The sequence below is a fragment of the Pleuronectes platessa genome, chromosome 22 (genome assembly GCF_947347685.1).
Source record: "Pleuronectes platessa chromosome 22, fPlePla1.1, whole genome shotgun sequence".
In the NCBI taxonomy this organism is placed as follows: Eukaryota; Metazoa; Chordata; class Actinopteri; order Pleuronectiformes; family Pleuronectidae; genus Pleuronectes; species Pleuronectes platessa.
The window spans coordinates 13,591,748-13,614,788 of record NC_070647.1 but is presented as its reverse complement, the minus strand read 5'-3'; the positions used below and the strand labels follow the sequence as shown (position 1 = coordinate 13,614,788).

The 23,041-nt window shown below is 44.5% G+C and overlaps 1 protein-coding gene across 1 annotated transcript in view; it reads right to left on the bottom strand.

Moving 5' to 3' along the window:
* col7a1l (collagen type VII alpha 1-like) overlaps window positions 1-19,294 on the bottom strand; it is a 42,151-nt gene extending 22,857 nt beyond the window's left edge. Inside the window, 32 exon segments of the mRNA XM_053415472.1 lie at window positions 78-152; window positions 277-321; window positions 563-589; window positions 673-753; window positions 999-1,064; window positions 1,249-1,275; window positions 1,370-1,387; window positions 1,508-1,588; window positions 1,990-2,177; window positions 2,280-2,423; window positions 3,363-3,486; window positions 4,117-4,256; window positions 4,380-4,637; window positions 4,959-5,105; window positions 5,527-5,646; window positions 5,969-6,115; window positions 6,243-6,380; window positions 6,858-7,007; window positions 7,132-7,245; window positions 7,617-7,775; window positions 8,948-9,067; window positions 9,163-9,309; window positions 9,447-9,563; window positions 10,039-10,194; window positions 10,468-10,584; window positions 10,688-10,817; window positions 12,223-12,386; window positions 12,738-12,911; window positions 14,657-14,750; window positions 15,897-16,056; window positions 16,241-16,421; window positions 19,156-19,294. Of these exon segments, the coding sequence (XP_053271447.1) occupies window positions 78-152; window positions 277-321; window positions 563-589; window positions 673-753; window positions 999-1,064; window positions 1,249-1,275; window positions 1,370-1,387; window positions 1,508-1,588; window positions 1,990-2,177; window positions 2,280-2,423; window positions 3,363-3,486; window positions 4,117-4,256; window positions 4,380-4,637; window positions 4,959-5,105; window positions 5,527-5,646; window positions 5,969-6,115; window positions 6,243-6,380; window positions 6,858-7,007; window positions 7,132-7,245; window positions 7,617-7,775; window positions 8,948-9,067; window positions 9,163-9,309; window positions 9,447-9,563; window positions 10,039-10,194; window positions 10,468-10,584; window positions 10,688-10,817; window positions 12,223-12,386; window positions 12,738-12,911; window positions 14,657-14,750; window positions 15,897-16,056; window positions 16,241-16,421; window positions 19,156-19,231 (3,885 nt within the window). The 5' untranslated portion in view covers window positions 19,232-19,294.
* Between the last annotated feature and the right edge of the window lie 3,747 nt (window positions 19,295-23,041).

The following is a 23,041-nucleotide window of genomic DNA, read 5'->3' as shown; positions in this document are numbered from 1 at the left end:
CTGTAACGTGCAATGAATAATGTTTAATCTGTCCAAAGATAGACACTTGAAAATGTCCCAGTGTGGTGACCACTCACTGAAGATCCTGGCTCTCCTTTCCGTCCAGGGACGTAGTTTGCATCCATTCCAGCTATAACGTATCCGGGCTCTCCCTGTGTCCAACCATAGAGAAACGTCTTTACTCACAGGAGGGGAAAACTATCTATTCTTTGCAACTGGGCCATCAACAGGAAATCTTTCAACAGGAACATGAATTGCTTAAGTTATTGGACCTACTCTCTCTCCTCTTTGTCCCTTTAAACCAGCCGGTCCAGGATGACCCTGCCATGGAAAGAAAAGTCATCAAAAGAAACAAATGCAAATAAAAGACACTGAGAATAATTCAGGATTAGGCTCGATCGGGACGTTGTGAGATTCTTTTCAAGGTGACCTATTCCTTAAATTTAGGTGAATTCATATATCTTCTTTAGCATTTCCCTTTTGATGGTCGATAAAGGGTACTCAGGTTCATTCTAAAATACGATATCAAGGTAAGTCAAAGCAGATGTAATCCTCATCTCACCAGGTCACCTGGGACGCCAGGAGAGCCCTGAAAAAACAAACCAAAACAAATGTCATTCTCAGAATCAAATAAATGTTAAATAAAGTTTATTTCTTTCTGGATTCAGTTACCCGCTGGCCGGCAGAACCTGGGGGTCCAGTTCTCCCTGGTCGCCCAGGCAACCCAGGAACACCATCTGTTCCTGCTGGTCCCTGTCAAATCAAAACATGATGTTAATACTACAGACCAACAGTAAAGACACACTGACCCAGACAACATCTGCAGGGTTATTAGATTGGACTCAGTAATTGTTTGATAATAGTAATTGGATATACTTGACCAATGAATTAGAGGATGAATGAAGAAACAGGAGTATTGGTGGAGTGATACAGATGTTTTGTGTGTGTGTGTGTGTGTGTGTGCGTGAGTGTGTGTGTGTCTGTGTGTGTGTTCCTACCTTCTCTCCCATTTCTCCTTTGGAGGAAGTGAAAGGATCGTACTGTCCAGGGCTTTGCCTGAATTTCTGCCAATAGAAAACAGACCATTGGTTATTAAAAGTTAAATCATTAATAAGGTGATTTGGTTTCATTTAATGATGCCTGACAGAGAGAGGACAGCGCCTTAAGGTTCCTCTTTCAAATTATTACACTATATTACTACTTAATTATAGTCATTCTGCAGTAAAAGAAAAAGTTAAAAATACCTACCAGACCTCCGAGACCCAAACCGCCCCCCTGAGAGACGGAGCAAGGTGACACAAAATTACTCTCTGTGATTTAAGATCAATAAATAAATATAATTCATCTTTAACATGTTCAATTAACTCACCGATTCCCCTTTCTGGCCCTGGAAATAAACCCAAATGAATAATAGGATTAACGGCCAATTATCAATGAAGTTTAAACAAGGATGCAGATAAATAAAATTATAAGAATATATATGTCTGGGATTTATTCAAGTACCAACCTTCACACACTGGGAGGGGCAGGGACCCTGAGGTTTGACCATCTCCTCTGGGTCTTCAGTGGGGGTGTCCAGCTGAGCAGACTGACGATGGGAAACAAAGGGGAAGAGATTCAATTATGTATCAGCCATTAATTAAAGACCATAGTGGCGGAGAGCGGTGTTTAATGGAGCCGCCTCGATGTCAGCTGCAGTCACACCACGCGCTGCTCGCACGTCAAAGCTGCCCGAGTGTTTCCTCCCGCTGAGTCTTTGTGTGGGAATTAAAACACTGATTGCTTTTTACATGTATGTAATAACATGGTGAGTATGCATGGCTACACAGCTGCAGAGGGGGTGTGGCAGACCTCAAACTGCTTTTAATAACATGTACAAAGTCATGTTCAATTGGCTAAAGCGAATAAAAGTACAAGGTGTCGTTTGAAATGTCTTTTATTGAGGATTCAAACCATGAGTCAGCTCTTTTCCCTTGTTTCCCTTGTTACCTCCTCGTGCAGTTTGAACTCGGACAGGAGCTCCTCACTGCAGATGGTTTTGATGAACTCCCTCTCGATGGAAGGAAAGTCGTCAAACGTCGGCGAGAAGAAAATGTTCTTGTAGCTGGTGGGAGCTGCGATTTTGATCAGCTCGTCCATGTCCGCGTTGGAAACTCCCACCGCCAGGACGCTGACGCCTGCAGAGAGAGAGAGACAGATTCGAGACGATCCAGAGAGGACGTGGATGAGCATCTAAACTCTAGACACACGTTAGAGGCTGGAGGACGACGATGACTGACCGAGAGCGCGGGCAAATCTGGAGGGAGGCAGCACATCGTCCTGGGCTCTGCCGTCTGTGATCAGGACCAGAACATGAGCCGCATCCGGCCTCATCCCCAGAGGCTCCTGGAAGAGCTCCTGCAGGACGTAGCTGATGCCTTTCCCTGGGGACGAGCAAAGGGAGAGCTGAAATGATGACTTGATTAATCAATTAGTCTATCTAATATATTGAGGATTACATTTTTGTTTTAAATTTTTCAAAAATGCTAAAGTTAAAGTTTAGTATTGCTGCTTTTTCTCCTTTTTTGTATCTATCAACTAAACATATTTGGGGTTTCAAACAAATTCTCATACAAAACAAGAACTGGAATTATGGACAAAACAATTGATTTATTAAGTATTATATGTTATAATGAATGTTGGCAGACTACATTCACATGTTTTTACAGCAATTTAACTTTTTGTTAACTAGTCGAGTCTCGAACACTGTGGATCCCAAATTAAAAAATCCGCTTCTGAAGTTGATCATGTTCATTGATGTTATTCAGACATTTCTATGATTCTTACTGATAAGAGACTATTATTAAGATTAAGATTAAGATACATTTATTTGTCCCAAACACATGCACAGGCACACTCATGCAGGTAGGGAAATTTAACCTCTGCTTTTGACCCATCTGGTGAAGGACACACAGAGCAGTGAGCGACCATGTACGGCGTACGGGGAGCAGATGTTGGGGGAGTAAGGTGCCTTGCTCAGGGGCACTAGACAGGGTAGGGAGAATCCTGTTGGATTTTTGGACAGATCAATCCAGGTTCGTCTTTTTGTTGTTTCTCCGTGGAGTCAAACCAGAGACGAACCAGAGACCTTTCTGCCCATAGTCCAAGTTTCTGCCACTAGTCCACCGCCTCTCTTATATGTAACATGGTGCTTTTACTTTAACACGTCATTTTCTCCCAAAGATTATTATGTCTGAAACTTCACGTCAGGAGCCACAGTTAAGGTAAAAAATAACGATTTCGATCCACCAGTAAGACGATCAGTCGAGGCCGTGAACCGTCTACCCCCTGATGTGAGGTGCACACGTGTGAGTGTCACTCACCCGTCTTGGTGTTGCCTCCTCCGTAACGCAGTTCCCTGAGTGCCCGGAGCGCAGAGTTTCTATCTTTGAAGGCATTCAGACCGAATTCGATTCGAGGCTCGTCGCTGTAATGAACCACAGCGATCTGCGAGGGAATAGAGGGAGAAGAATCCACATCATCATCATCACAGCAGGGGGTTACAGGTGAGAGTTAGGACAGTTTAAACTGTGGGTTTATTTGAGACTTGGATTACAACCTTCTGCCCAGTTTTTTCACGATGAGATCAGACTTTTAAAGGTAATTATTCCATACCTGCCTATTTTTGGTCTGTGCTCAGGATCATCCCCTGAAATAGCATCCACTGTACCAGAAACCAACACCTTACAATCAGCCTCTTTGTTCTGATCCCGTCACCCTCCTACTCCTGTACTTACTACTCTATTAAACCCTTTAAAACTCCTATTTCTGTGTGTGTCTGCCTCCTGGTTCATGCTCTAGGGGTCCAGCTATTACCTGAAACCTAACATTAGCCAGAATCACAAGACGTGTGGAGTTGGGCCTTGTCTGTCCTTTCCGCCCGAGGTTTAAATGAGACGATGCCCGTTTGGTTTAGTTTGCAGGCGTCTATTACCGTGTGAAAATCACTGTAATCTGTTCCCGTTTGTAATTTGTCCTGACACTCTAAAAAAAAAAAAGACAAGGGCCAAAGATAGCAAAGTATAAACCCTAAAGTAAAAGAGAATACAAATAAAAAAGCTTTTCACTGAGACTGACCTGTGTTCCCTCAGGACCGACCACGGGGAAGTAGGTGGTCACACGGAATATGAAGTCCTTCATCTTGATGAAGTTGTTAGCCCCGATGCTGGAGGACTCGTCCACTAGGAAAACTATATCTGCTTTGCTCTTACCACATGCTGACAAAACACACAACACAAGGAGATTTAAGTATATAAACCTTAATCACACATATTTTACTTGATTCTAAATGAATATATCCACTGCTGGGATCACAGGCCTCAGGTCCTGTGTTTAACTACCTGATTGTGGTGGAGCTGATGTCTCCGTACTGACTGTGGTTAATTGAGCGGGTTTGGCCTCGGTGACTTTTGGCCGAGCTGGAGGTTTTGTGGCGGTTATTTTTTTTTTTGTGGGTGGCACAGCGATGGGTTGCCGGGTCGTCCTCCCGGGCTTCTGCCTGCCGGTGGCAGCCTGTGAGGCAGGCGTGATGCGGGGGGGATGGGGAGCTGCCGTGGCGGCCACTGGCTGGACTGTCACCACTGGAGGATCTGGTTCCACTAAGAAGTAAAATAAATAAAGTTATTCAGGGTCTCTGGAGGGAAAGAGTCAGTGCTGCAGCAGCAAATTATACAGCACAAGAAAATAAAGAACTCTTACAAGTAAATACATTCTGAGTTACACAGGGAATGTTGGGTTTAAAATGTTGGAGCTTGTTGCACTTCAGTGGATCATACAAGTTTGGAATTGCTAAATTTGTGTTTTAAGACTAAAACATGTTCAAATGAGGATGTACCAGGGATATCACAAATAAGTTAGGAGTATTCATATCCTGACCAATCAGTAGGAATTTTGTAGGGATTAGAAAAGTGCTGTCTTACATATCCTTTGATACACAGTGCTGATAGGCCCCTCCACTTCTCCGTACAGAGGTCTGATGGTGAAGATGTATGTCCGGCCGTAGAGCAGGTCGTTGATCTTGAGCGAGGAGAAACCGGGGCCCAGCCTCTCGGATTTGGTCTCCAACACTGGAAAGACACAGGAACATAACATAAAGATTATATAGAAAACTGTGTTGGATGGTCATTTTCTATCAAAGTGTTAAATCATGGGTCAATGGACAAATTATAATATGATTTATGACATATATCAAGAAATGAAATGGATTAGGAGCCTGTAAAAATTCTGGATACACAACAGGACGTGAATATTGTTTTTTTAGCATGTTTTTAGTCATCTCTCCCTTTTCCCCACAAGTGTGATTAGGCTCAGACTCAATTCACATTCCAATAACATGCGTCATGCAGCTTCCACTTCAGACCCTGAGGGCCCAGTCAACTCATTCTGTGCCTGGGATTCATCCAAATTCGTATTGGTTTTAAAAACGACGCCACTTTAAACCAAATAGTGATGATGACAGGGCTCAACACTCAACGCAATAACACTGACCTGAGATGTGCCTCCAGGAGAGAAGGTAGCCTGAGACACCGGCGACTCGAGTCCAGTTCAGAACGATGCTGCGGTCTGTCGTGTTCAGAGCAGCGAAGCCATTCACTTTGGGAAGATCCACTGAAACACACACAAAAAGCACATTCATAATCAAACCACCAACACAAGTGAACAGCCACATTCGACTCACTAACACCTTTCCTAAATTACTATCGCTAATTATTAGTTATAGGCCAATATTAAACATTAACGTTTTTCTCCCTTGAACATTTCTAATTTGTCAGCTCTGAATTTCAGGGTACAATTCTGAAAACATATTTTTTATTACAACCCCAAATAAAGACAAGAGACACTGAATTAATAATGATAGTTTTGTATCTCCCTCAAAACTCGAGAACACGTCTCATTCTGTCCCTCAGTGTTTGGAGCAGGCAGAACTCACGGGTCCTCGCAGTGACCAGAACCGAGCTCCCCTCCCTGTTGGCCACCATGGACGACACCTGGATCTTATAGGCCGAGCTCTCCCGCAGGTTCCTGATGGTGAAGCTGGTGGAGGCGGCAGATGCCAGGTGGAACTTCTCGTCGCCCCCTAGAGACGGAAATAAATTAAACATTTAATAAACATTTTAACGGTTACAAAAGTCCATTTCTCAGGTTTTACCATAATACTATGTAAGCACACGTGGTTTACTGTTTAAAAGTGGGTGGTCTCTTACCCAGGAAGGGGACCCAGGAGATTTTGTACCCAGAAGCCCCTGGTGTTTTGCTCCAGGACAGGGTGAAGAAGTTCACTCCAATGTCCCCGACCTTCAGCTTCCTCACTGCCGGGATCGGCTCTGAGTCCGAGACAGCAGCTGAAAAAACCCCCACCATATATATACTGTATTTATATAAATATAACATAACAGCTGATGTAATGTCCATCCGTGTCTACTTTCTTATCATATTAATATTGTCAGTTTAAATCAGGATGCAAAGAAAAAAAAAAAAAAAGACGTATCCAAAATGTCTGAGCTGGATGAGCTGGCGTGGCTTCCCCCCCCACACCCTACCATTTACAAGTGAAATAAACCTGGCCCACTCATTGAGTCTGACAGGGATAGAAAGATAGCAGCCCTGCAGCACAGTCTACAAGTGACATCGGCAAGAACTGTGGTTAAAATGGGAAAACCAAAAATACACGGAAGGAACCACATGGGCGCCGTGGCACGGGATGGAGAGCTTCCCTGTGCCTGCCCATTTAATTACAAACATTACAAACCCCTTTAAAACCCTCAGATGAATCATTGATAAATCCAGATAACGTGTGAGAGCTCACTTCTGTTCTGTACCTGTGAGCTGAGTCAAGAAGAGTTCTGGTCCCTCCGAGTTGCCGTACACTGCAGCGATGGTGATTGTGATGGGGGACTGCGGGCTCAGGTCCTCGATGCGGTGGAAGAGAACACTGCGGTCCAGGTAATGGGAATGCGGTTTCCTGTCGTCTGCAGGGGCACGGCCACATTCATAAACATGACTGTTTTTTCCATCATAAAGGGAAGTTTTGTTTTATAACTTAAAGGCTGTGAACAAGGCCGGAGTAGAAGAAACCACGGTGAAACCCATTACCTGTGTCCCAAGTGAGTTTGTACTCCGTGGCCCCCACGATGGGACTCCACTCCAGATCTATGGACGTGCTGGTGTAGGACGTCACCTTGAAGTCGGACACGTAGCCCAGAGGAGCTGAGCAGAGGACCAAACATCAGGAGCCCATTTTCGTTTTTTTGTAGACATACTGTTATTGACACTATTTGCTCTGTGCCATTGGAAAGTAAAAGCTACATGTGTGCAAATTAATTTCCTGGGATTATTAATACAGATTGTCTTTGAAGCTTTATGATTTGGAGAAAGTGTAATATTTTGTGTCAGAGAAGTGAGGTAAAAATAAGTACATTTAATATAACAGTGACGGGGGCTCAATGGCACGTGACTTGTCAATCAAACAGACAACTCAAAGACAAACGTCCTAGTTACCAGAGGAATGACATTACTTTGTGAAGACAGGGACAGGACAATTCAAGTCCATTCAAAGCTTGAACAACCCTGGTACTCACAGGTCCTGAAGGTGGCGCTGATACCGGGTCCCACCAGGGATCCAAACAGCACGTAGAGAGTCAGGACATACTCTGTATCATGGACCACGTTCTTCAGATGGTGGTCCGTGGTGCTGCCATTCAAAGCCAACTGCCTGGGGCGGTCCCGCCCGGTAAACTCTGTAAACACAGATTATAGAGCTCCTGTTGATTTGAATTGATTATAACTCCACTGTAGCTCTGGCTCAGCACCAGTGCCTCCTCCCCTGCAAACAACATCCTCCTACTGTGTTCCCAACATTTGTATTTCATCAAAGGGCGTCCCCGTCCCATCTGTCACATCCTGCTGGCAGACCGGTGGAGGTGGAGATGTGTCTGAGGTAAAAGCAGAGTCCTTTCAAAAGCACTTGGCAGACTGAGTCTGTCACTGGGAGGAAATGGGTCCTTTACTCTTCTTCTCTCTGACTGTTACATCCTCCCACTTGGCTAATTCATACAAAATATCAAAACTGTCACTATTGTCCAGACGACACTTAAATTTCCCCGGCAGGGTCGCCCCACGGGTTCTACTCGAAAAGTAAACTTTCTCTGGCATAATGCAGTAAAAATTAACGGTGTGTGGTGGAAAATAGGGACGGAATTAAGAAACTATTATCTCCCAGTGGCTTAATACATAATATAGAAAACATGTCACTGACTGTCTTTGAGGAACCCGCTCAACCACCAAGATAACTCGGTATGATTCTGCTGTTCTGTGACAAACAAGGATCAGCAGAGTTAAAGTATTGTGAATCAAATTTTCCTCTCTCTTTCTTTTCTTCGCGTTGTCTTGCAGCATTGTTGTATTTACATGTATTGTTAAAATCCAATATTCCTTTATACTTATATATATATACATTCTGAAGTCTATCTTAATGTTTGTACTTCTGCTGCATGGGGTAGGCTGTAATTGTATAATTGTATTGTTTTGTATTGAATACCCAAAAAAAACAATAAAAAACTGTTAAACATTAAGTATTGTGAATCATATAGTTTAAAAAATAAATCAAAAAACGTCTGTTCTGCTTCATATTCGACTGAATCTTTAAAACTCATCATGAGCCAACTTGCCCTCCTTTCATTTCTCCTCAGATTTCTATTGATTTGCATTTCAATGTATTCCTGTTGTTCTTTTCCTACTGTTCTGTTTCCTTTCTATTCTAATGTTAATATATTATTTCAATCACTTTGAATTGTGTGTGTGTGTGTGTGTGACTGATCAAGACCGAATGGCATTATGGGTCTGAATGCTGTATCTTAAAAATGCACAGAACAGCACTTTATCACCTTGTGAACATTGGACATGGATTTACCTGGAGTGGGTCCCCAGGTGAGTCTGTATCCTGTGGCCCCGGGGACGCTGTTCCAGGAGATGACGGCAGAACTGGTGGTGACAGCCGACACCTTCAGGGTCTGGACTGTGCTGCTCTCCACTGACACAGGGACAACATCACAAAGGTGAGTCCTCTCTCCTCTGATTCTCATACTGTAACCTCTCATACATGTTGATTGTAAACACTCTAGTTACATGTCTTGGCTTTGGTGGTGGTGACAGGGCCCTCGCTGTCTCCAAAGATGGGGTTGATGGTGATGGTGTAGTCCGAGCCTGAGTGGAGGCCCTGGATCATGTAGAAGTTAAAATTGTCCCCAAGGTTTACGTTTTCTATGTGATCATCTAAAAGACAAAACGAATGAATGTGTGAATGTCATGAATTAGCAGCAGCCTTTGGTCTGATTGTATCATGGAGCACTAGAAAGCTACTAACAAAGATTAAGCTCTTATATATAAAAACATGAGTGTAAACACGGAACCTTGAGAAGCCCACGTCAGACGATATCCTGTGGCGCCCTTGACTGAAGTCCACCGCGCCTGGACCGTGTCTGTGGTGGCATTTTGGACCAGGAACTGCTGAACTGGCAACAGCTTCACTGTGAAACACAACCCATCAAACACACAAACGTAAATGTAATGTTTCATTTGACCTAGTGGGCCACAACACCTTAATGGTGACAGAAAGTGCGGTTAATTGAAGTAATGTAATGAAATCTTTTATCTCTATAAATCTATATCAACACACAGGCTCCAGATACATCTGTCTAGTGCTGCATTAAATAAAAGTAAATGTAAATGTGGACATATGGAACAGACCTAATGCTTACTGGTATTTATACGTACAACAACATCACCCCTCTGTGGATTTATTATGGTACTGCACCTTGGCTTTCTTATATTTTATATCTTGAGAACTAATACATAACTTGTTCCTGTCGCGTATCAGTTCCACGTTCAGAGTAATTAATGTTTAAAAGTGTTACAATCACGTAATAAATAGACCTGGGTGTGTTCCTTGTTTATGTAAATGACCATTATAATGGCCTTTTGACTCAAGGCCATCAAACTTACACGTCTTGCCCACTATGGAAACTGGCTCGCCTGGTCCCTGCGGGAAAACAGCGTAGATATTGATGGTGTACTTCTTGTCCTCGTCCAGGTTGTCAATCACGTGAGAGGAGGTGTCGCCAGGAAGCAGCTGCTCGTAAATAAATCCCGGTCGGTTGGCTGCAAAACAACCGTAAATACAAACAAATCAATAAGCAGGAAGTAGACCTTTCAAACGGATTGTTCCTGTGGTGCCTCGTGTGAGATTAAGTGGGTGAGAGGCAGCAGAACTGACGATGGTTTCCATTCAGCAAATACATCCCAGTTAAATCACAGTTGAATAAAGTCAATGAAGGGGTGTCTATCTATACTCCAAAATACTTCATATTTACAGAAGTCTCGACAGTAGTTTGGGTCAGATGATAACAGTTGCATGGTGTAATGTTAGCATACCTCTTGGGATGAAGAGCTTGAATCCGTTGAGCTTCCCTTGAGGAGGCGTCCAGCCCAGACGCAGCGAGAACAAACCCTCCTCGATGACACGGAAGTTTGACACCTGGGGTAAAGGGGCTAAAAGAGGGCGACACTTTGAAAAATACATGTGCACACTCATGCATGTAGTATTTGTACTTTCCAACAGGTTCAGGAGATTGTGCTTTTGTGTGACACCTACTTGTCTGACCGGTGATGGTTACAGAGTCTCCAATGAGGTCAGGGTAGACGGCATAGACGGTAAAGGAATAGTCTGTTTTAGGGGTCAGATCTGAGACCAGTGCTGTGCTCACGTCTGCCTTCAGCTCGATCTGTCACACAACAGCAGGAAGACAAGGGCTCAGTTTGTGTGTGTGTGTGTGTGTGTTTGTGTGTGTGTGTGTGTGTCTGTGTGTGTGTCTGTGACTGATCAAGACAGATTGAATCGGAGTAGGAGAAACACCCAGACCCAATGCAATGACACAGGTAAACTCTTCTGAACAGCTTGAACAAAACTGCATCTTTATTTCTCATTTAAGTGTTTGTCACTAAACCACCAGTATCCTTATGCTTTCTTTACGCTTCTATCCAATTATCTCTTCTCCATTATATTTAAATTGAGTCATATTGTGCATTATGATGAAGAGAATATAATATTCCTCTTGTCAGTCTGGAACATGACTCTCTCTCTCGAACACACAACTGCAGCAGTAAAACACACATTATCCCAATAACAGCAGGGATGTTGTTGAAAAGAAATAGACACATTCTAGAAACTAGATAATAGATAATCCCCCACTTAAATATGATTTTGGAATTAACTCAACAAAAAATAATTAACGGCATTATCAACTTTAAGTATTTACTTCAGTTAACTTGATTAACTTTCTTGTGCACCACAGAAATAGTCGGGTCACTTGTTGGCGTTATCAGAAAATGTCTATGGAACAATTTGATTTGGCTTCTCGTCCATCAGATGTAATGATTCCTCTTATAATCAATAATGGAGCGTGACTGCGGCTCAGGGGCGTGAGTGGGTCGTCCACTAACCAGTTTTTTGGTGGTTTAATCCCTGGGTGAATGGGTGAATGTGACTTGAATGGTCAATAAGACTAATAAAGCACGATATTAAATGCAGCCTACAAACAAATTGGGTGGCAGTGGGAAGAGTATTTAATTTTATATAATTAAGCAAAATAGATTTACTCAGCAAATGGTAATTACTTGGCACAACTTTTAGGAGTTAACCTTCAAAATAAAACATTTTGTGCAGATAGTTGCGATGGCGTTGCACAGTAACTCTGCACCGAGCGATGACTCAGCGAATTCAGCTCAGTGCACGTGACCTGCAGTTCTGAGTTCGAGGCCGAGATGACAGAAGCTTTGTGTCGCTGGGATCGTGAGGACGTGAGCGCACCTGAGGATGAACATGACCTCCCAGAAGACATGACGGATGATGTGAATGTTTTTCAGCAGGAAATCAATCTTTATCAAATGGAGGGAAACGTTATATTACAGGAGGGATTCATGGACGTGTCAGGTGCTCCATCAAACCCTCAAATCCCATATCCGTCAATGCTATTCCCTCCTGCCCCTTCAGCACAATGTGTCAGTCGCCTTCGTGCTTCAGCATAAGGTCTGAACTTCAGGTTATAAGCTTAACTTTAATCTATACTCTGACCTAAAACAAAAGGTCACATCATTAATTATCAGTTGAGTAGTGCAGTGGTCTCTCACCTGTCTCTGCTGCAGCGGGAGGAGGTGCCCCCTGGAGGAGAGAGGGGTGACCAGGAGGCGATAGCCGGTGACGTCACCTGTGGCCTGGCTCCAGGTCAGTCTGAGGGAGCTGTGGGCCAACTCGCTGACATGCAGGTCCCTGGGGCCGACCACACGCTCCTCGACTGGAGGTGGGAGGTGTGGGAAGATGGATGAGGAAAATGTACAAATACATGAAAGTGTATGAGTGAGGGGAAATGCACATGGGAGAAGAGAATAATGCAAATGCTGGTCTTTGCATAAAGCTGGTGTGAAAGATAAAAATCCATCTTAATGAGAAAGCTTCAGTGCAGTGTGAAGTAAAACAAATCCATTTTTCATATTTTATATCATGTTACATGGTGTATAAGATGCAATTCATCTATATAAAAAAACAAATCATCTGTCAGTGCGAGGGCTCTGCCTGGAAACCAGACCGAGGGGCAAATACAAATTGACTTAAGACTACAATCTTGTTTTCTTTTAATGGAACTCACCAGGTTGGGAAGTTTTCACAGGACGCGGTGGCTCAGAGGCTGTGACGCACACTCTGCGGGACAGTTTGAGAAGAACCGGCTCCAGCAGGGAGTAGTCAGCAGCCAGCAGGAGGTGCTCCTCGTGGGGCTGGGCCACAATCCTCCTCAGCTCGGATTCATCCGCTCCCCAGACCCCTGGAAACAGGAGAAACCAGGAGTGTGACACAGCAGCAGTTTGCCTTCAAATGCTTAGTCCCAGGATATTTAAAAAAACATTTCAAAACAGTAATATTGTGAATAATGCGACAGGACATTTGAAAACCAGTCATTCCAATGTTTGACTTCCTCCCTGTTCATTTTCCATGGTATTTTCTCCACAGACCTTCCCATAGACATCACAAGGGGGAGCTGTTGCATTTTAAGTGGTTTATTTGAAACTATGAAAAGCTGCAGACTCACATCATGAAGATGCATGTTATAAACTCTCAGGCTTAATCCTATCTCAAGGTGTGTTATGTGTGTGTGTGTGTGTGTGTGTGTGTGTGTGTGTGTGTGTGTGTGTGTGTGAGACAAACTCCAGATAAAGACCTTTTCTGGGCTACAAAACATACTTAAAGGAAGAAAGGTCAAATTCAAATAGAAGGAGATGACTGTTGTAATTTGGCCTCAAACAGTTAATATTAATTTGCACGTGTTCTTCCTGTGTGTACAGAACACGCATGTCAGTCCCACACTGCCATATCCAGCCTTATTCGTGCTACACAGGCCCATTGGCTTCCCACCAGTAATCAAGAGGAATGTGGAGCCAGCTCTCTGCAGGAATGATGAACGAAAGGAGCACGCCTCGGTGTCAGAGGTGCAGATGGGGGGGGGACACTGAATCGCCTGATGAAAAATGGCTGCGATTAGCACAGCATCGGCTAATGAGCAGTAATTATTGCAGCGCTCCCAGCAGAAGGGGGAGCGAGTCGTGTGCTTGTGTGCTTTATGCGTGTGTGTAGAAGAGAGGGGGGGGGGGGGGGATGTGTGTAAGTAAACTCGGAGGTGAAACACATGGTGGAATAAATACTTATTCCTACATACACATTGAATAGGTGCTTTTATATTTGTTATTACGTTACTTACATGTATTTAGTAAAACCAGAACAATATACTGGTCAGCAGATTTTAGCAACCAGTATTTGGACCATTACAAGAACCCGATATGACTCCACATGCATATTGGTATCTGCATGTATGTTAGCCAGTATGCAAGAGTATGTAAACTTTACTTTACAGAATAAACGATATGTCAAAAAGATATGAATTCATGTTTGCATTATACAAAAAGAATATGTGCATTTCCTTGATTAAAGCTCTATAGTTTTCTTTTTATTTAAGGTAATTTAAGTTTATGTTTAAACTGTTAAATATCAAGACTCAATTGTATTTATTTTTCATTAGAGTTAGATAAAAACACATAGATATGATTTGTTATTTTGTGGTTAATGGACGATATCTACAGTATCAACAGCGGCCACTGAAAATCCATATTGGTCAGGCTCTACCTGTCAGAGATATTTCATGTTTATGTTGTTAATATGAGATAATACACAATAACCTTTGTCTCAGCCCTGTGATAGACGGGTTACCAGTCCAGAGTGTACCCAGGTATACTGAGGTATATTTATATATGTTTATATACCCAGGTATAGTTATATATGTATTGATATTATAATTTTGGTTATCTCTGAAATTGGTCTCACAATGCAGCCACGAACATCCAGTAAGGACTCAAACAAACAATAATCTCACACAAACTCATAAGTACCCAACCTGAATCCAATGAATTCCAATGTACAGGACATGAATTTCCAACTGCAAACACTGATGATAAGAGGCGTCAGAGCTCGGATAACAATCTGAAGGGGTCGCCACAGTGAAGCTATTCACACACTCACCTACTGCAAAGAGAGAAATGCCGTTGTCAGCCGCCACTGTGGCTGTGGCGTCCACCAGGTCCTCCGAAGGTCCGTTTGTGATCAAAACTGCAATCTGTGCTCCCGGTAGAGAGAGAATGACATGAGAGGAGTCATTATACATTATATAGACAGGAGAATAGTTGGAATATTTTAATGTAAGTGGACGTCATTAGTTAAATATCCTTTTTCTTCATTCACATTTGCAAAGTAAGAAGTGGTAGAGAACCAGTTTTCACCGTTGTTAACAGGGATTTTAACCTTCAGTCATCATAGACATAGCAGCCTTGCTCATAAAAAGCCTCTATGGACTTTTGACATAGCTTGGCTCATAATTAAATACATCAGTTAAAACAAATCTGAATTCAAGGATGTCTGCTCGAGAATGAGACTGATAATTCGCTCATTGCGCAAAAAAGTGAACTCGGTTCATTTAAAGTTCAGCGCTCGGTCGATGGCTCCAAAGCATCAATGTGAGAACGCAGCTGCTGATTTCTGGCTGTAGAATTTAATATATCTGATAAATCCCCAATTCTCTGCCTTCCCACGTCGAGTCGACTGGAATGCTAACCAGCTGTGAGACCCCACCACAGACTGTCTGAGGGAGGGAGCTAACTGAAAATGGAGACCTGATGGAAACAAAGGGAATTTGCAAATTTGAGCATCAACTATTAGACGATACATTTAGTTAAATCGCTGATTCTTGTGTCTGGTTTAAGTCTCATGACTGGGACCAGCAGCAGTTCAGATTCGGAGCAGGTCCTTGAGCCTCTGGGGCTGATCAGGTTAAAGTCACAGATTATCAACAGCCAACTGGATCGCCAAGTTAAACCCAAAGCAAAAGACAAATACAAGTCTGTTCCCGGTGCATCTTTCTATCTCAGTTTGTCACTACGTGGTTAAATCAGATTCACGGCTGTGTGGAAACAGGAGAACAGTTAGTTTGGTTTGTTTTCCCATCACGGCCTGTGGAGCACACATGCAGACTGCTGATCGTTATTTGCTTTCCCAGTGGAACTGAACCATAGGGAACATGCATGTTGTCGGGCGGGTGGAAGTAACAGTCTTAGTGGGTTGTGTTGTCAAATCAGTGGTTTGCCTGTTGCTTGTTTATCCACACTTTGAGAAACATGCACACAAGTAAGATTAAGATTCGGTTTTTAGGGAACTTTTGTGGTATCGGCCTTCACATGATCACATCCCTCTGGCTGAGGTCCTGTACCTTTGGAGCGTGATCCCGACTGATGGCAGGGCTGAAAACCGGGTCGACCAGATACTGGAGGGCAGAGCCCATCCTCCTGGATCCACCGTCATACGGGAGGTCCCTGATGGCTCTGAGCACCTCCTCCAGGGAACTGTAGTCTGTCAGAGCGATCCGCATCCTGCGAGGGGAGGATTACCGAGGGAAGGATTTTAGAGAAGACTGTGGACGTGATGGAGCAACTAATAGGAACATTGTTAGGTGAGTGGATTATTCTGCTTTCGTTTGTTTTCCCGGAATATCAGAGTTCAAGGGATTTTCACCAAACTGTGTGCAAAGTGTTAGTGCTTGTGCTTGAGTGTCACCTCGGGACATCCCCAAAGACAGTAACGCCGAATCGGACCCCCTCGGCTCCCACCACACTGTCCCTGAAGGAGGAGACCACGGTCGAGATGAAGCCTTTAACACTGGAGAAGCCGGTCTGACCCACACTCCACGAGGTGTCCACCAGAAAAACTATGTCCGCCTGCACCACGGTCCTGCACGCTGAGGGGAGAAGAACAGATGATCAGTGAGTGCAAGGGTACAAAAGGAGGAAGAAGCAAAGATCTGACAAAGACTTGAACGCAAAGTAAATCTTTTTTTAAGGTTCAAGGATTCAGCTGTTTCCCTGAAGATGTGTTTTGTTCCCCTGCTGACCACCAGATAGCAGTCGTGTTCCATCCCGGTGAGGATCCGCCCATCCTCTGCCTCTGCTCTGCTGCCAGAGCACCACTCGGATCCTCATGAATGTTAAATGAGACACAAGTGAGCCGAAGAGACTATCAATATTCTGAGCACTCCAGCAATAAAAACTTTAGTGGAGCGATGAGGAACGCTTAGAATAATAAGGTAAACGCACCCGAAAATCAGGGTCAGTCTCAACGCTCACGCAAACAATCCCATTTTGGATAAAGATGTAGCTGCGTGTGGGAGGATCCAGATGCTTTTTAATATGCTGTTGAGAAGCAACACACACACACACACACACACACACACACACACACACACGCCTAAGCTCTGGAATCTCCTGATGCAAAGGCCTGCACTCATTCCCACACACAGAACTCCCACTCCAGACAGAAATCTGCTGTGTCCGCAAGCACCCACCAAATCAATATAGTGGCATTACATATGCAATAAACCACAGTGACGACAGCATTGATTAGGCTGCCGAATAAAAGAGATGGGCGCCGCTGATTGTTTTGTAAGTGATAACCATACGCTTCTCCGCCGCGTCCCCTGTTTCATTACCCAAGCTATCTCTCTCCCCTCCATTATCTCGCCCCTCTTCCCCTTGGCGGGAACTCCCAGGATGCACTGGGGGGGACATGACCTTGTGTTCTCCCTCACCCACAGAGGGAAACTCAATATTGTTGGGAATTCAATTTTTGGGGAGGTTTCGGTCGTGCAGATGGTTTCAACATTGAAGCCGATTCCCAGCATTCAACTATGTCCATCTCTCCCAGTCCCAGTCCCAGTCCCAGTCCCATGTAGGCATCCGGCCGCCCCAGCACACACATCTGGGCTGTTCCATTCACCGGGATACATTGATCTACTCCAGAAGTTTCTGCAGGAGCATATGAAATATGGCGGAGGCTCTGAGCTACACAGCAGCTGCAGGTTTGTCTCTGTCAGACGGCGGCAGACTGGGTGAGTAAACCAGATCAATTATCCAGAAGTTTGTCTGTCTGGGGCCGGCAGGTGAGAACCACATGTCTAAAGATAAGGAGGCAACACATGCTGAGGGATTAGGGACCTTTTTTTCTTGAAGGTTATCTATGCTGATATCGCAAAAAGGCTGAATGCACCTCTGTGTAAAACCTCCATCAATTTAGGCATTAGACGTAGCTCAGTGGCTCCAGCGGGTGCTGCAGAAAAGATTCTGCCGGGAGAGGAACACACGCATCAGAAATAATGATGCACTGCTGCAATTAGCTCCCGAAGAGATCAAGAGAGGAGATGTAGACCAACCACAGAGTCCGAGAGAACTCAACAGGCCAATCAGGTTCAGATGTTATTCACACAGAAGAAGGGAGGAGGAGGAGGAGGAGGAGGAGGAGGAGGAGGAGGAGGAGGAGAAACTGCAGTAAATTGCTGAGGAGCCCAAAATCTCAAGGAAATATGAAAAGATAGAAAGAGCAAATATTGGCAAAGTTTCAAACGGTCGACATGACAAATGCGACTTCCTTCCGGATCTGTTTCCAGTGCCATACCCCTTGCATAATATGTGTTGTCGTGTAAAAATATTAAAGCAAAACCTAATTCTACCTTATCAGAGTATAATTAATGACAACAGCTATTTACTGCTTCTGGAAAATAGGTTAAAAGTGTTGCAGTCTGATTTCTGTGACACAAAGTAAAAACACTGACCTACAAGTCTCTGGAAGAGCTCCACGGTTCAGATGATTCCCTGGGGCTCCCTCCCAGTGCTCATTTGAGACACTATTGATTAAAAGAAATATATATATATACAGTAGATTAATGGAGCTTTAAGGTGTCAAGCTGTCCTCGTGATTAAATATTGACCACTGGCATTTGAACTAACGCGGTCAATTAAACAGCTGCAAAGGAGAAGCAGCTTCAAAAACATCCTCGGCCTATTTTTATCCTCCCCTTAATTCTGCCCGACAACTTTACCAATCACTCTCTGCCAACCGGCCTCCAGGTGGAGGAGATCTAACTTCCCATTGGCTCTTTGACCTTTTGGTGACATCCAATAGCACCTGAGGCTAGGGCTCTGTATCTGGGGGGGGGGGGGGGGGTGAGTTTGACAGGCCGGCAGACCGAGCACTGTACTGTACATGGGGCCAGCAGATGTTTGAATTCCCTGACTAGACCCAGTCTGGATGGTAACTGGAGCCGGGTGGGCGTCTGCCCCATGTGCACCAATCCAGGTGTGGAGATTTAATGATGGAGCACCCGCACAGGCGGTGTTCATGGAGAATCTGCCCTTTCCCTGGCCCGAGCATCTGAGTCGTCTAATTCATACGCTCCCCGTGCACATTCCTGACAATCAGACATATGGTTCAGACTCAGAATTAAGCAACGCACGGCGCCATAAGGTGGAGTTTGACACGGAGGAAGCGACTGCAACACACGGAACAAAGTGAAGAAAAAGGTGACTCACTGAATAAATGAATAAGCAAGCGAGGGAGTGAGTAAGAGGAAGTAAAGGGAAGAGAAGGAGTGTGATGCCGCAGTGTGGGGTGTTTACAGGGAAACTTGTGTTGTCGTTTACCTTCAGTTTGTGCGGTGACTCTTTGATGGGAGAGAGACAGGCACAGCAGGAAGATCCACACACAGGAGCAGCCCATACTCTTCCTCTCCTCCTCTTCCTCCTGCGATCAGCCGCTCCTCCTCCTCCTCGTCCTGGATCTTCTCTTCACAAATCCCCTTACTGAATTCCACCCGTCGATCATCAATTCAAACTCTTCTCTCCTTTTATCTGAAAGTATAAAAAAATTAAATAGAGGATGGAAAAAGTCATTAAAAGCACTTGAAGATAAAAAACTTAATCAGCTCCTTTTAATTTGGTTTCTGCAGAAACACATTGTTGCCTTCCGCCTCAGAGGTTGTGTTTTCATCTGCGTTTTGTTTGTTAGTTAGCATGACAATGCAAAAACTTCACAACCAATTTACGTGTGATTTTGTGGAGGGGTGAGGAATGACCCAATGAAGAATCCAGTCAGTTTTTGTGTTCTGTTGATTTCTCAGAGAATAGTTCTTAGATCTTGATGAAAAAAATCAGGCATGTTTATGATCATGTGCAATTCAGTGCATTCTAGTTAAATAAAGTATAGATATAAACTTCTTCATGCAACTGAGACTCACACAGCTGCATTGTTTAATATCCATTATCTATAACCCTAACCCCCGGGGCTAGAGCTGAACCCAGGACACCGGGCAAGAGAGTGGGGTCACCAGGGTACCACAGGGTCAACATACAGAGACACACAACCTTTCACCCTATGCACAACTCAGAGTCTCTGCTGCATGTCTGTGTGGACTGTGGGTGGAAGAGAACCCAGAGAAAACCCACCCAGACACAGGGAGAACATGCAAGCTCCACACAGAAAGACCCCCCTGTGCCAAACCGAACCAGGAACCCTAATCCTGCCGTGAGGCCACAGCGTTAACCACTGGACCACCGCGCTCGTGTTCCCTATCCACTGCACTTAAATATAAATTCCAAGTTCTTTACAACCCACTGTGTAGTTGTTTTGGTCTAATACGGGCCAATATATCCAGGTTAGCACTGTGTTGTTCTGGCTCGCGTCACTGTTGTGTGTAAACAGTTTTACAGCGGATTCCAATGACACAGAGGACATAAAAGCATCAAAGGGGCTTTTAAACTGTCCGGCATGAGCCCAGTTATTAAAAGCTGTTATTGGGAAAGTGTAAACAAATGCGGACATTAAAAGTAATTACCCCCAATAATCTATCGGAGCTGTCGGAGCCTCTTCCAGATTCAACCTGCAGGCGGAGCTGGACGCGTGCCACCGCTTTGTTGACATTGCTCATGCTTTTTTATTGATGGGGGGGGAATGGGGAATGTACCTTCAGGCTTGTTTTGCTACAGACACACGCACACATTTAAACATGAGGAAGGCTCATGTTGTGAGTATGGAAATTCGATAAGCTCAAAGAGGTGTGAATAAGTGAAAAAACTCCCATGACCTAATAAATGAGTTCACACTGGATATATAGAAGTCAGACTTTGTGCTGCTTCCAGACACAAGATGATAGAAACAACCGATCAACCTGATGAGTCTCGATCTCTAACAGTTACCCGTGCAAACTGTTGCTGCGAGGCTAACCGCTGCACCACCGTGCCACCCCCCCTCCCCCTTGAACATCACATGAAAAAAGAGAGAAATAGCATTGACCTGTTCAGTATATTCAACCAGACAAGGTTTCGAGGAAGCTCCTAAAGGATTCCACAGGTGCAAAAGACGTTGGGACCAGTCATTCAAAGCCTGTGAGCCATATGCACCTGTCCCACACTAAACTCACAGCCGCGATTATCTCCGGAGGTTATAGACCGAGACAGCCCGGATAATCGCTTCCAGTGCCTGTGTGCGTACTCGGCCCAAAAAGAAAATCTACCACCATGTCAAATCTGCAATAATGGACCCTGAGTGTGTATAGTGACAGTGTCCACCGGCCCTCTGCTATGTCCTGGTTCTGGTGTTTCATGCACTTTATCTGTATTGCAATGTGTAGGGGTTTGAATTCCTGCTCGACAGCAATCATATATATTTTGGAAGCATTTTGTTTCCACGCGCTTTAGTTTAGCTTTGTCTTCAACGATTCTTCAGGACAAACACTGTCAGCCATGGACGTGTAGGAGACAGGTGAAACCGGATGAGCTCTGGAAGAAACTACATCAGGACGGGGGAGGGAGGGAGGGGGGGGGGGGGGAACATTACAAGACGGATGGGCCTCAGTGGTCAAAGCACAGCGCTTCTTCACGGCAAATCTAGATGGAGGCGGAATATTAGCTGTCCACGAGAGCAAATGGAGGTACAGTAACGCTCGGGGATACGGAACAATTCCTCCTCTGTCTCTTCCTCGACAGTCAGAGGAAACTTTGGGTTAGCATGAAAGAGATTAGCCCCGGAGCTACGGCTTTGGAGATGGCATACCGCACCTGAGTGGAGGCAATTCAGTCCCCGCTGAGACGCGGCAGCCTATCATCTCTCACCGAGGGCTCGGAAGGGGACATTTAAAAGCGAGGACGGAGGTGAAGGTAACACAAACGCATGAACAAAGACACAAACTACCACAACACCCAGTTAAGTGAGTGTAATGAATGCCCGGGCGGAGTGAATCAAGCAATTATCCCGTTTGAAATGAAGGCAACATGTTCAACGCATTAACTGTGATCTGGGGAAATGGTTCGTGCTCTTATGTTTTACATTAGCTTTCTAACCCCCACGTCTACGAGTGCATGTGCGTGTGTGTGTGTGTGCGTGTGTGTGTGTGTGTGTGTGTGTGTGTGTGTAGGTGCGGGCATGTGCTGTCGTAAATTCATAAGCATCAAACTTCAAAGCGAGATCTGCCTTCACTCAACTGCTTTACATGAGATGAAAACATGGCAGCTTTCTTTTGGGCTTTAATGATTCACGTTGCTCTAATCAAGCTGTGCACCCATACCTCATCTCCAGTGTTTCCCTATGAGATCACATTTCAACTATTATATAAAATAACCCTATAAAAAAAATCGGTTTGAGTTCCAGATTATTCCTGGGTGGGATTTGTCGAACTGGTCTGCCGGAGCCTCTGCAGGGCTTGAACTCTGAACGCTACACAGCCAATAACTTCACTCTCTCTCCCCCCCCTCTCATACCAACGCAGATCTCAGATGTGTCTCTGCACGTATCGTCTTATGACTGTAGCTTGGAGAGAGAGAGAGGACCGACTCAACCGGGCCTCATCCAGACTGACAGCCGGCGTAGATGCACACAGTTGATATCTTGTATCCAAGAGACAGCGGGATTTTCAAATAGGTTTGCCCCGGGTGCTCGGCGAAGCAGCAGGTATGCAGAGCCCGAGGGTTTTTACAAGGGCTTCCAGGTGATGACAGGGTTTTTAGTGCTCGTGTCATCGCGGGCAAACGGGAGAGAAGCTTCCCTGAAGTTTTGAGTGCAGCTCAAATGTGTTTCTGCGGTTTGAAAAGATTTTAAAAAAGCAACACCCACCTGAAAAGGGACAAGCCAATAGAGTGGCTTTGTGAGATAATTCTTAGAAATCATAGTGTTTTGAGTTCACTGTGGAAATACTTACATGCATGATCAAAAGTTATTGATTAGCGCTACAGTCAAAGACCGACTGAGGATCATGGGAATCCTTGGGAAGCAAAACACGATGACAGCACTGGACGAAAGGTCAAGGGGGTCACCGGAGTTGACATAGTTTAACAATGAATTTAAGAGTTTTATGGCAAACAAGGAAATCTTCAGTGGTCCCACCAATGGACAGAAAGACTTTGCCATCCAATAATATCACAAGACATTTCTGCATACATCAAGTCCAAGTCAGGAACTATGACGTTATGCTTGTAAACATCCGATATCATCAGAACACACTTGTACAGGAAAGCAGCCATCACTCCCACCCTGCTG